The 14302-nt window shown below is 35.8% G+C and overlaps 1 protein-coding gene across 1 annotated transcript; it reads right to left on the bottom strand.

Annotated features, from left to right (window-relative positions):
• Positions 1-330: 330 nt before the first annotated feature.
• LOC140450941 (uncharacterized) lies at positions 331-1341 on the bottom strand. Its single transcript, XM_072544635.1, has one exon. It carries the CDS (start codon positions 1339-1341, stop codon positions 331-333), a length of 1011 nt encoding a protein of 336 aa, XP_072400736.1.
• Positions 1342-14302: the final 12961 nt, after the last annotated feature.

The raw sequence follows: 14302 nt of genomic DNA, 5'->3' as shown, positions 1-14302 counted from the left end.
CTAATAATTTCAGGGGTGGTGAAAGTGCCAGTAGAAGTGGACGGTTGATTATTGTTATCTATGGCTGGTTGTGCAACATCAAACTGGGATAAAGTGGATTTGTTTTCCGGATCTTCGCGATCAGTAACATACGCCGACATAAAATCTTCATCGGTAAAAATATTGGAATTGAAAGGCCATATACCCGTAACTCTGAATCCACTCTCAATATTACGTGGAGTAAAAGCTAGGGGGAAAGCGTAAGTTAAGCATCCTCCGACTTCATATATTGTAATTGTCCTTCCTGGGTGCGCCACCATCCAATCATCACAGGCAGTATTATAAAAACTCTTAAGAGGGCCAAATACACTCGTGTCTAACGCCTGGTGGTGGTATGGTAAGAAGAACTATTCCGTGTGCTTTGGCATACGTTATGGCTTCCAGACTAACGTGGCTATCGTGATTGTCCATTATGATTAAAGATTTATTGTCGGTAGTCGCCTTTACATGTTTTTGAAAATGTTCCTCCAAAAATTTGACGAAATTAGAAGCGGTAATCCATCCACTTTCATAAACTACGCCGGTGGTCCCTGGTGGGCTATGATCAATCATGCGATCTTGCCAAAGTTTTCGAGGAAAAACCAAAAAAGGCGGTATATGATTTCCAATTGCGTTGATTGCACCACAAAGAGTTACTGTTGGTCCACGTTCCCCTGACGTAATTTTACCAACCTGTTTTGCACCTTTGCATGCAATAATCTTCTTTGGCTTATGGACAGTTGAAAGGCCAGTTTCGTCTATGCTCCAAATTGCTTCTGGTCCAATTCCATTGCTTTCAAGAACTGTCTTTAAATTTATGAAAAATTTTGATACATTGTTTCTGTTGAATCTAGTTGCTCTAGAAAGACTGGTTGCTTCCGGAGATCGTAGTGATAAGGTCTTCATCCTCTTCAGAAATCCGTATAACCAGTCGTAACTGGCTTGCTTATGTTTATTCCACGAAGCAGGTATTTTTTTATTATTTCTTACGGCAAACTCGTATGCTAGTTCTTTTGCTTGTTTGGTTGTAAGGCCATGGTGTAATTTGCTGGCAACATCTAAATAATCTTTAAACATATTTTCCTCTGCATTTGTAAAAATTTGAGCCTTCTTGTAATCAGGATAATAGGTTATTTCAACATTTTCAGATCGTTGTCGGCGAACGTATCTTTTTAATGTCATAACATTTATTTGATAACGACTTGCCGTTCCCTTGAGAGACGTTCCGTTATTAATAACGTCTAATACAACTTCTTTTAACTTCTGGCTGTCGACTGGTGTTCTTTTCTTTGCTCCTTCCCTCCTTTTGTATTGACGTGGCATATCTATAAAATAAAAAACACTCATCTATAAGGAGTTTCTGGGAGACTTGATCCCGGGATCACATCTCCCAGATAAGATGTAATCAAGTCTCCCCCAAGACGCCATTTGAATATTTTTGTCTATAAAAATATGACGACAAACTAGAACTCATTGCAAAATGTGCAAAACGTAAACTGAATGATTATAGTGTTAAATAAAAATTATACGAAAAACTCACCTTAACGAATATTAAAGAAAATCAACTTGAAATAATTCTGAAAACACTTCTCGGTAGGGACAAAAAACTTGTAATAAACACGTGCTCTTCGTTGTGGATTCTAATACAAACTAAATTAAATGGGATCTTCAGACATACTAACAGCTACGCTTTGTTGCCGGTTTTATAATTTTAGGCTACTTATTTACTGAAATTTTAAAGAGTGATCAAGTCTCCCTCTTCTCCCCTAAATATTGAGAAAATGAAATATACTTCTCTTTGTTTTGTGCAATTACATCAAAACGCTCTTCGTTCATACATAGTTTTTTGATAAACAGATGACAATCGTAATTAGACAAATTGTGTAGGATAATAGGAAGATAATTTTGAATTTTATAGTTTAAGTTACAAACCGAGTGAGCGGTACCACGAAAATTATTTTCCCAAATTAAATGATCATGATCTCACACTTTTTCATCTCCCTGTTCAAATAATTTACCGCAAATGTGACATGAAATAGCTTTATTGAATTTATTAGTTTGTTGTTTCGTTAATGGACTTATTGGTTTAACATGTTTAAAGTGCTTATGATACAATTCTTGTACTATACCATCAATCGTGGCAGTAAAAACTTTCGCACAATTTGGACCCCGATAATAATATTTAGAAAATTTATCATTGAAGTTACATTTTACATAAAAAGCAAATGAAAAAGGCTTGTGCTCATATGTTTTTATAGTAAAAGATTCCTTGTTGTTAGGTTCAGTGTAAGCAAAAGGTTTCAATAAACTTTCAAAATCAGCATATATGACAAACGGTACCGGTAATTGTCGTTCAAAATTAGTAAATTTAAGTATGTTTTCAGGTCTGTACTCACCATATTTATTTATTTTTAAATCAGTAAACGGCACCTCTGTTCGCAGATGGTTGCAGTCAAATTCTTGGTGTTTGGTTAAATGTTGCTGGGTATAGAAAAATTGTAGACATCCGTCACAAATAAAAGTTTGGTTTTGACGTTTAGTTTTTTGACTTCGCACAAGTTTTGAGAAATTTGTAATTAAGCAGTAGTGGCTGTTTCCATTATCATCTGTTGTTAATAAAAGATTTACATGAGTAGCTTGGCGATTGGTTGGATGATAAAATGGACCAATTAATTCAGTGACCATTTTTCCATCTTTGAAGTATGTTTCGTGCCCCAACACGTTAAGAGATATATTGTTTAACTGCTCGAATTTATGTATATCTCCTAGTTTGACAGGAAACCCAATCCATCAAAAGTAAGCAGTGTATTATAATGAGGATATGATTCTGGTTTAGTAGGGTCACCTTCTGCAGGTAATATTGCCGCGTTGATGCTCCAAGCGAAGCAGGCACTATCTTGATTTTGTATATTCAGTGTACCTCCCTTCTTCTCAATTGGGAAAGGTAATCTTATATACGAAGACCCTTTCAAAGGACTATACCTGTTAATGTACAAATTCCAAAACATAACTTGCTTCAGACTCCAACCAGATTTGGACTCTTCAAACTCAGAAGCTTTGGTCATTATTTCGTCTTGAAAATCATCGTAAATTTGGCGGAAATCAGAGGACCTTGTTACTATTTTATTTTTTGTATTAAATGACTTTATTTCTGATATTTCTTTAGCAGGTATAATATAAAGTCCAAAGAGTTCCAAACTAACGTTGACGCTGTGGTGATTTCTAATATAATCACTCAACACGTGGTTTACTTTTTGCTTTACGTCACACATAAACTGGGAAGGATCTATACACTCTCCTTTAACACGAAACCTATACGTGGCAGTACGGCACTGGAAAGCCTGTTGTAGTCTTTCAACACCATCTCCAAGATTATCTAGAACGGGCAAATTAATTTTTCTTTTCTTGGACGTATTTTGTACTCCTCTACAACTTTTTTGTTTATGTCTAACTAAATTGCTTTTGTTAGCAAAATCCCGTTGACACTGATCACACCTCATCTTGAGAAAGTATTGAATACAAATAAATACTGTTGTAATATTCTCTTATTTATAATAATGTTTACAGTGATAAGATAACCAGTCATTTCTTGTTATTGATAAGTTTTCCAATCTTAATTAGCGGTTTTTCATATCTTATCTTATACTACCGATTTATTTATTTTTTGGGCTTCCTCCTTATATAACGTTTTTCTTATATAACGAATTCTTTATTTTTAGACTTCCGATCATACCAACGGATATTTATTATCTTATATTTTTTCTTATCTAATCTTATGCTACCGATTTATTTTTGGATTTCCTCCTTATCTAACGTTTTTCTTATCTGACAGCTTATCTAACGGTTTCTCTTAGCTAATGGGTTCTTAGACTTCCGATCTAACCGTTTTTATCGATGATAGTTCCTGTAAGTAGGGTTTTTTTATCAGTAATCCTTTCAGCAGGGGAGGTAAGGATCGGGACTGAAAGTCTCAATTCTGTATAAGTGGGGGAGGGTGAGGATCAAGACCGGAAGTCTTAATGCTGTATACTTAGATGGGGGTGAGGAACAGGACCGGAAGTTCTTATCGTGTATATGTAGATGGGGGTGAGGATCAGGACCGGAAGTCCTGATCCTCACCCCCCATCTACTTATAACTACTAATAGTGTATTATATTCCTTTACTCTTTCAATTTTATGTTGAATTTCCTTCTTTGCGGTACCTACTGCCGGTAATGCTGCTGCTTTTACATATATTTCAGGACGTTTAGAATTTTCTAGTCAAGTCGCTCAACTTCTTTCAATATTTTGTTTTGCCCAGTTAGGCTTGCCATTTCCATTGCCAGTGTTAATAGTCTGGTTTTCAGACCTTCTTTACCTGCCTTGTTTAACCTTTTTGATGGATCCATGTCGTTGTCGACATAGTCCATCAAGCCTTGGAATTTCTCTTCTGTGGTCATTTCCTTTTCCGACGTGCGCCGACTCTCATTCAGTTGGAGGTTAAGACTCGAGCTGAAGCTCTAGTCCACCTCCTGCGACACCGGAGAGACTCTCCCGCTAGTAGACGAGCTACCAGCGGCGAGAACCTTCTTTCGCGTGTCCATTGACACCTTATTACTAAATACCACTATTTACTAATCTACGCTTTCTTATCACCTAGTCCTTATCCATATGGGATGTCCATATATGGGAAAAAGTACCACGGACTGCCGCCCACGGTTTGTCCAACTACCGCACAAAAACTTACATTTAACCGGGTATTTGTGCACTCTTTTCCCTACCACCGAGCTTATTGCGGGAGTACCCCGTCTTATGGCGGTGGAGTGGTTTCCGCCCCTAACCACGTGGAGGCGGTGCACTAGGTCTAACTAGCTTAACCAGTGATGCCTTTTTTATCTAATACTAACTACACAGAAAAAATTAATTCCCTTTTTAGGGAATAGAAAAAGTGTTTATTATAACCTTCTTTATAAGGCCGATCACTTGATGCCCGCAGGCCGCTTTCTACTATGTTATCACTCTACTTGATAACATAGGCCCTAAGGGCAGTGGGTAGGGACATTTTTTTTTATTATTTTTTTATTTTTTATTTATACTTATGACCAGGCATCTAGTATCAAATCCTGTCGGAATTTGAATAAATGTTTCAATACGATAAATTTCACCTTTTTGTATTTATAATTAAAACTAACTAATTATAAATCCCTATTTCTAATTGTATAAATAAAGGACCTAATCGAATAACGTAGAGTTATTTGTAGTTTTTACGTCTTACTTACGTCTGAACTACTTTCATCATAACATTTGGCCTCTACAAATGTTAAATTACACCTAAAACATAAGCTATTGCGTTCACCTTAATAAAATAAAATGAAAAATGTAAAATATAAAAATGTGTTGTGAAACTCAGCCCGCACCTAAGAACGTGAGCTGCTTACCCTCAACCTTGGGTGCGGCCCGTTCCCACAACTACTATTCTAAAAGAAACCTTATTCTATATTAAAGTAATCGTATGCGGTTCGAATCCGCTAGAAAAAAGAGATAGAGAAAGCGCAACTTTTACGTCTGGCAGTTCTGGTGAGCCTTCAGGCCCTTAGTCCTAAACCTTGACCAGAGGTTTCCTTTGCGCACTCTCGTTCTACCGTCGTCTGAGGTACAGCCCAACATGTTTAATCACATGGTTCTGTTACTAGTTGAACCTATTTTTTTTTAGTTCTTCTAATTTCTAGAATAAAAGTAGACTAAAAATATTCACATTCTAAGATTATAGGTCTTATCAAATGTTTCTTCTTCTGTCATTATAGAGTTCCAGTTGTTTCTTGGAAACTCTGTCAGCTAGGTCGTTTATGCATGAGTGTAGTTCATGTTCTTCTATGGCTTCTTGAATACGTTTTCCCCTGAAGCCACCACCTTCTTCTGTCCACCAAATTTGATTTGGTTTTTTGTTCTTCTGGATGCCTCTTTGGCTATTTGGATGAAGTCCTTTTGTATCCTTTCAGCTTTTAGATCTGTGGTACCTGACAAATCCCAAGCCTTTGTAGTCGTGAGCGTGTTAAGTTTTGTTCTATTTATGTGAGTGATGTTTAGTTTGGGTTTAGTTGTGTTTGAGTTGTTTTGTGTGTGTCTTTTTATATTGGAAGTGATGTATTGGTGGTCGCTGATCGTTTCCTCCTCTAAGACCATCCAATCATTTATTGTGGTATTTTTAGTTAGTGTTAGGTCGATCCAATTTTCCCCCTTAAGGTGAGAAAAGTTGGAGGACTGTTGTGTTTGTTGTTTATGTAAATGTGGTTTACCGTTGTCCAGTCTACTATGTCCTGTCCTCTGGTATCGGTTGTGTTACCTCCCCAGCATGTATGTTTGGCGTTTAAATCTCCTGTAATAATTGTTTTGTTCGTGTCTGCTTCGATTTGTGTTTTATGTCTGTCTAGTGTGCTCTTTTTGTCCTCTCCGAGTGCGTCATATATGTTTATAATTGGTTGATAGTATTTCCGGATTGGAGGTGTATTGTGGTTGAGTTTTGGTCTGTCCCGTTTGTTATTAGTGTGCCTTGTTGTGTAAATTTTTTGTTTATGAGGATCGGTGCTTTGGAGTTTTTGTATAGCCTTACGGTATTGTATTTGGTATTTTGCCAGATGTAGCCAGATTCTTTAAAACTTTGAAGATAATATATATGATTATTATTTTCCGATTTCACCTATTTACTAATTTGGAAAACTTTAAGTTCATGTTTATTAATTTAACGAATAAATTGCTAAGTATAGTTCCATGTATGTGTTTATTCTTCTAACTTAATGAGTATAGTTTTATATGCACATAATTTTACTTACACAGGTTTACTTGAGGGGTATAGTTTCAAAGTGTACAATCTCCGTGTTTCCTAAATTTTTTGTAATCGAAAAAAAAAACGGATAACCTATTTCATATGAACAATTAAACTAATTTTTCTTTTCTATTACATTTATATGATAACTACGAGTTAATATACAATTTTTTTCTTTAAACTATTCAAAAATAACTAAGTAATTCTAGAAAAATATTTGGACATTGTACATTATGAAAATAACTAATGGAGTTTGTCCACATTGAAAATAACTTACGAACATCATTTATTAAACTTATTTATTTTATTGAGATAATACACATTTAATTATTCAAAAATAGTTAATTAAATGGAGAATCCATCATCTTCTTCGACGTTCTCACACAACGTTTCATCGTCGACAGTTCCATTTTCTGGTGCTGCATTGTCTTATCGATTGTCTTCGATGATGATGAATTTGTAAAAACTTAAACGGGAATCACTTTTTCAGTCCTCTCCAAAATGACAACATAATAAATTATTAACATCAACCTTTTTGTTGTTATTGACCACGACATTATGTTTCGGAATTTTGGCAGGTTTCATTCTTTCAATGTTCTTAGTTTTTTTTTTGTTATTGATTTACCCACACCAACATCCGTCTTATAAGCTAACTCACACTGTGCCTTGAGAGCTTTTAGTTAAAATAATCCTCTTCATTTTTGAGAAAGCAAAATGCCATTGTCCTGGGGCCTTAATGTGCTTGCTTGTTTCATTTTTCCAGTCATATATTTCGACTAATTCTCCAACCCAATGAACAGTACTATACTTTGAAAACATCTCCAGATATTCATGTGGTTTTAAAATTATCTCCTTTTCTTAAATATCCTTTTCGATATTCCCAAAAACCCGGTCTGGAGGCATGAAGGAATGTCCTCTCACTGGGAATATTACTTCAATTTTTCTAATTTTATCTTGTCTAGAAAACCAATAACATAGATATGAATGTCATGTTTTTGTTTTGGCCTCCGCATCCATCACACATGAGCCTGATAGTATGAATATCGTCTCCAAAATTAGCCGATTCAAGAATGTAATAAAAGCAGGAGGCAACCTCGTTCGAACCCTTCTTGTACTCGTTTTGGGTCCAACAGAAAAAGTGACATTAGATGGATTTAAATTACTTTTGGAAGTTCCCTCTGACAACGGTAAAATTGTACATATAAAATTGACGCTAATAATACGCCTGTTGATCCGGAATCTTAGGTAAAACTTGATTTTTCTGACAGTCAAAAGAAAACGTTTCTACACCTTCATCCCGTTCTTTTAAAAGGGTATAAAATGTCAACGTATGTACCCTTTTTTGGATGATTTAGTTGGCTTTCATGTCGTTATCATGGCACGCTTTTATTTTCTCAGTCAATTGTAAGCATGTCGAACATGCATCGGTTTTAGGAGAACCAAAACCAAGGTTATATTGTGTATTAAAAATTTTCCTGAAATAGCTTTTTTTTACTGGAAGGTTTTCATTTTCTTTTAAGTACATTTTCCACATCGTCTTTATATTCAAAGAATTCAGATATAACCGTTGGCTTTATCCCCGGCAATAACGAGATTCAATTACGCGGAATTTGTTAATAAAATCCATAACAGCACTTTTTTTCAACATGTACTTTCCCAGCTTTCTATCGCCACCTCGATTTTCCATTACAGGAAGGGAAGTTCTATAGAAATTTTTTGTAACTGTATCAATTCGTCTCCTTGTTATACCCAAAACTTCCACGAAAGCTTTCTTACACACAGCCAACATTCTGTTTTCGTTAGTCAGAATATAAAATCGTGTTTGAAATGTTTTTGCAACATGTTGCGAATTTTTTGGGCGTTTACGCTGTATTGGAACTGTTTTGCAATATTTCAACAGACGTGAAATGTTTTCTTCTTCGCCCCATAAAATTTAGAGTGGAAACGTATTATTTCGTTCATTTGTAGTAACGTACATTGAAAAACACCACTTTTGTGAGGGATGAACAAAACTCTGTGAACTGTTTCTGAGGACTCTTGGCTTTGGTCAGGGATGTCTTCTGCTGTGGTTGAATTCTGCTCATCTTTTTCTTTTTTCAGTTTGCGTAGCTTGAGAAAACCAAAAATTAAAAGGATTGCTACCAGGATATATATCGGTGGTGTCCATATGTAGCTGTGGTCCATTTGTGTTGGAAGGATGGATTGGAACCTTTCTTCTTCCTGTGATAACTTGTGTAGTTCGTCTAAAGGAATTCTGTCCAATTTTAGGGGTTTGACTATTGGGTGGTTCTTCAGAATAGTGGTGGTCTTGACTTTTGGTAGTGTTAGTGGTTCTTCTTTAATTGTTGTTTTGGAATTCATGTAAACTTCATTATTGGTTCGTAGTTCACATCCTGGCGGTAACTCAATTAGATAGGTCCCTTCGAGTACTTCTATTTCAGTGGTGGTGCAATGGGTAGATACTTTCGTAGACTTTGGAAAAACGGCAATGTAGTGTGCATCGGATACTTTTTGAATGATCGTTGTAGTGACAGTGACGGGAACACTTTGGCATTGGGCAGCATCATTGATTAACTGGAGAATTTGGATGATGCAGTCATTAGTCTGGTCATTCTCTTGTGGAAATTTCTCAGGACAGATGAATGATTTGGATTCACTTCTTTTGCATGGTACATCCATATACTGAAAAAGGTCTGAGTTGTGGACTAGGTATGGACCAGGTGGAATGATTATTGTGTGATTATTAGTTGGAAGGGAGTATAAATGGAAGTATGTGAACGACTTGGAATGAAGAATAGGAAAATGTAAAATGAAAACAAGGGTGTGATTCGTGTGTCCATATGAATGATTTCTAACGGTTTTGTTGGAGTTGGTGTTACCATAAATTTCGGCATAATTGGATTTCTGTCATACTTGTTAGCTTGGCACGTATCACAAAGGTTGATAACTTCTTCGATGTCTTTCTTTAGCGTAGGCCAGTAGTAGCGTTTTCTTATTTGAGCTTCGGTTTCGTTAATTCCTCTGTGGTTAGTCTTTCCTTGATGGTAGTTCTCTATAATTTCTTTTTGTCTCTCTGTGCTGTTTATATCTTCTAGGAGGCTGTTGCATTTGACAAGATCGAGTGCGGAATTTTTAAAAGTTTCTCGTAGAATATTGCATAGGGATTTGTAGAGTTCATCATTCTCAAACAGAATGGCGTACTTCTTTTTCGGATCTATATAGTTCTTGAAAAACTGGAAAATGTCGTTGTGAAGATCATTTTTTCCCAATTGGACATACATTCTCTTCTTTGTTACAAAACACTGCTCTATGATTGGTTTCGCCGGGCTATAGTTTACTATCTTGAGAATCATTTGATTATTGTAACAATTTAGTGGTTTCTCGCTAATTGGAATTCCCATTATTGGATTTTCTGCCGTGGAATGTTTGGTTACATCTGTATCGTTATCTTCTTGTAAGTATTGGGAGTTTGATGGCTGAGCTTTAGATTTTTGCTGTTTGCTGTCTTCATGTAGGATTTCGTCTATTATCTTTATTTCTTCGGGAGTTAACGTTGCAGTTTGATTTTTTTGGATGATTTTATCTAAGTCACCTAAAGGGGTTGACGGATTCAAAGTTTTTTGAGACTCTTCGGCTGGGTCGGTTAGAAATTCTTCCAGATCGGATAAGGAACTGGGGTGGTTAATCATGGAGATATCATCGTCATCTTTTGAGAGGAGTTTCATTATTTCTTCCATATTCTCGTCTACACTGTTTAATTCCTTCGTGTGAATTTCGACACGGGATAAAGCATCTGCATTGGTGTTGGATTTGCCTTTTTTATATATTACTTCGTAATCAAATTCCTCCAGCTTTAATCTCCATCTGACAAGCTTTGAGTTTGGATCTTTAAGTGAAAATAGCCATTGTAGAGGTCGATGGTCAGATAAAATTTTGAATTTTCGTCCGAAAAGGTATGGGCGGAAGTATTTAGTAGCCCACACAATTGCTAACATCTCCTTTTCGATAGTCGAATATTTCAGTTCTGTTTCATTTAAAGTTCTGGATGCATAGGCGATAGGTTTATCATTTCCTATTGGACCTTGTGATAGTATGGCTCCTATAGCGAAGTTGCTTGCATCAGTCGTGAGGTTAAAGGGTTTAGTGAAGTCTGGATATTGCAGAAGTGGTTCATTAATCAATAAGCTTTTACAGGTTTTGATACAGTTTAAGAATTCTTCGGTGTGTTCAATTTTTGCATCCTTTTTAAGACATATGGTAAGTGGTTTTGTAATTTTGGCGAAGTTCTTTATGAATTTTCTATAGTAACCAAGTAATCCTAAAAATGCTCGAATTTCTTTTGTTGTTTTTGGTACAGGATAGTCTATGATGGCTTTAATCTTAGTCGGGTTTGGTTTAATTCCCTCGCAGGTTACGACGTGACCTAGAAAATCGACTTCTTTCTTAAGGAATTCACATTTGTCAACTTGTATCTTAAATCTTGTTTCTCTTAATCTTTCAAAAATTTTCTTAAGATTTACCATATGTTCTTGAAGAGAGGTTGAAAATACAATAATGTCCATGTAGACCAGACATATTTCTCCTATTAGTCCTTTTAGTACGTTCTCCATTACTCTCTGGAATGTTGAGGGTGCATTTTTGAGTCCGAACGGCATTCTCATGTATTCATAGTGGCCATTTTCAACGTTAAATGCAGTCTTCTGGATATCTTCTTCGGCCATTTCAATTTGATGGAATCCGCTGGCTAGATCTAGGGTTGAGAAGTATTGGCAGCGTCCTAGTTTGTCCAGAATGTCTGTTATATTTGGAATTGGATATCGGTCATCGATGGTTTTCTCGTTCACTTTCCGGTAGTCGACAACTATTCTCCATTTAACTTTTCCTGAGGCATCTGGTTTCTTTGGAACGACCCAGATTGGAGATGACCAGGGTGATTGACTCGGTCTGATAATTCCTTGATCAAGCATCGAAGTGATCTGCTTACGTACTTCTTCTTTATGGATGTGTGGATACCGATATGACTTGGTATAAACTGGAACTTCGTCTTTGGTTCGTATGTGGTGCTTTATTTGGTTAGTAAATGTTAAAGGATCGTCTGGATGATGAAATATCTCTGCAAACTTCCTGCACAGTCGTCTTAGGTGAGATTCTTCTTCGGTATTAAGATGATCGGTTCTAAGGAGAGGATCGACATCTTTTAGATTACTGTCTTCGGTAGGTATGATATCTGACGTATATATATGATATTCCTCGAGATTTATGGGTTGACTTTTGATGGGATCAGTTAATGCTACTTGGATGTATTCATCGGTGTTATTGACTAGCTCGGTCCAGGCGAGTTGATTACAGGCAATGGTGAGAGTTTCTCTTAGGATGGCACCTTCGACTTCTTGTCTTGGGATGACGATTGTACCTGATGTTTCCTTTACTGGTAAGCGGACTTGGGTAATTGATTGGGGCTCTAGCTGGACTGTATAGAATTGGCTTTGTTTGTGACGTAGTAATTAATAGGAAGAATAGAATGCTCTGTAGTAAGAGTAGCTTGGGTAAAATCGAGATTTGCTTTTAGAAGTTTAAGATTATCGAGGCCGATAAGACCGTCAAATGTCTTGTGAAATTTGAAAAGATAAAATTTTAGGTTAATATCGGAGTTAAATTCGGGAAAAATTGGGATTTCTACACAATAATCCTGTGAATGATTTTGAAAAATTGATGTAACGATAAATGGTTCATATTTAATATTATTCTTGTAGAATTTATTGGCTATATCAGGATTATGGAAAGATTTAGTGGCTCCTGTATCAATAAGAAGTTTAAGAGGGGGATTTTGAATTTTAATGTAAGGAAGCTCTCTTTTGTCGGCATAGGAATGCAATTCTACTACGTTTCTTCTTTTTCGTCTTGAAACGTTTGAAAATTTACATCTTCCTCATATTCTTGGCTTTCTTGCTCATAATAAGTGTAATCTGGGTATGTGTCTGTTGCCGAGAGGGGGCATTTGGGCCTGTAGGACCCATCGCCGGCTCTTCGGACTTTTTCCTGTCTCCGGAATTGGAACGGGTGTTTACCATCTTCGTTTGTCGCTAGTGAAATGGGTCAGTACTGTTGCCGTTACAGAATAACCGTTACAGCGACAAGTATCTGTTACGGGTAACGGTTCCAAGGAACAGTTACAAAATAACAGATCAAAAATGGAAAACAGAACAGGTAAAATAATCTAAGTATTCCTTGACTTACGGAAGGAATAACTTGGTAAACAATAAAATAAAATGGTATGATAAATGTAGTGCAAAGAATATGTTTCTAAGTGTTTCTTGACTTACGGAAGAAACAACTTAGAATGAAAAGTAAAAATGTACAAGATCAAAGAATAGAAAAATGCAGAAATATGAGTAAAAATACACAAGGTAAAAGAATGCAGAAATGTTCTTAAGTGTTTCTTGACTTACGGAAGAAACAACTTAAGAGAGGAATATAAACAAATGAAATAAGTAAATATAAAACAATATGTGAAAATATGTCTAAGTGTTTCTTGACTTACGGAAGAAACAACTTAGTACAGAAAAACAACAAGAGAATCAAATATGCAATAGAAGAATATAACTATTTACAAGTGTTTCTTGACTTACGGAAGAAACGACTTGTAATAGAAAATAAGAAAATAAAATGCCGAAAAGATATAGAAATATAGCTAAGTGTTTCTTGACTTACGGAAGAAACGACTTAGCGTGAAAATGAAAATAACAGGGACAAGTATACGAAATATCAGAAATAAGAGTGCAAATATGGAAATACTTCTAAGTGTTCTTTTGACTTACCGGAAAAGAACGACTTAGACACACAATGAAACACAAGTGAAATATCAGAAAAATATTTCTAAGAGTTCTTTAACTTACCGGAAAGAACTACTTAGACACAAATACAAGAAATATAAACAATCAAAAATAATCACATAAAATAGTAAATAAATCAATACATGAACAATAGTAATATTCTAACCTGAAAAGGTCTGAATATACGACAAATGCTAAAATAAAAAGGTACACAGGAAATCAGAAATAAAACAATAGCTCAAGTTGATACAATAAAGCACCGACTAGGTCTACAGTAAGAAGAGGCAAGCTCGACTGACCGATGAGAGAAAATCTACCTGCTTTTATGTAAAACAAATCCTTTGTTTTACGTAGCGAAAGTGGAATTTCCCTGCATCGAATCAATTAGAAATTTGGATTTGGCCAACCTTGGAATTCCCAAGTATTTTAACCGATATCCAAATTCCTTGATGCGTCGAGGACATCCCCCCTCCTCTGAAAGACCTAACGGTGCTAAAAAAATTTATTAATAAAAAAAAATCAAACAATACAATAATACAAAAAGTCCTTAACCTAAAAAAAAGAAATACAATACAAAGAAATACAAAGAAATACAATTCAAACTTACGCTAGCGACTAAAATATGTTACGCTTAACTATTATAATATCC

This window comes from Diabrotica undecimpunctata, chromosome 9 (assembly GCF_040954645.1).
Source record: "Diabrotica undecimpunctata isolate CICGRU chromosome 9, icDiaUnde3, whole genome shotgun sequence".
In the NCBI taxonomy this organism is placed as follows: Eukaryota; Metazoa; Arthropoda; class Insecta; order Coleoptera; family Chrysomelidae; genus Diabrotica; species Diabrotica undecimpunctata.
This window is presented reverse-complemented; position numbering and strand designations above follow the sequence as displayed.

Excerpts from the sequence above, each read along its gene's own strand:
- LOC140450941 (XM_072544635.1), bottom strand. The coding sequence starts at position 1,341 with ATGCCACGTCAATACAAAAGGAGGGAAGGAGCAAAGAAAAGAACACCA.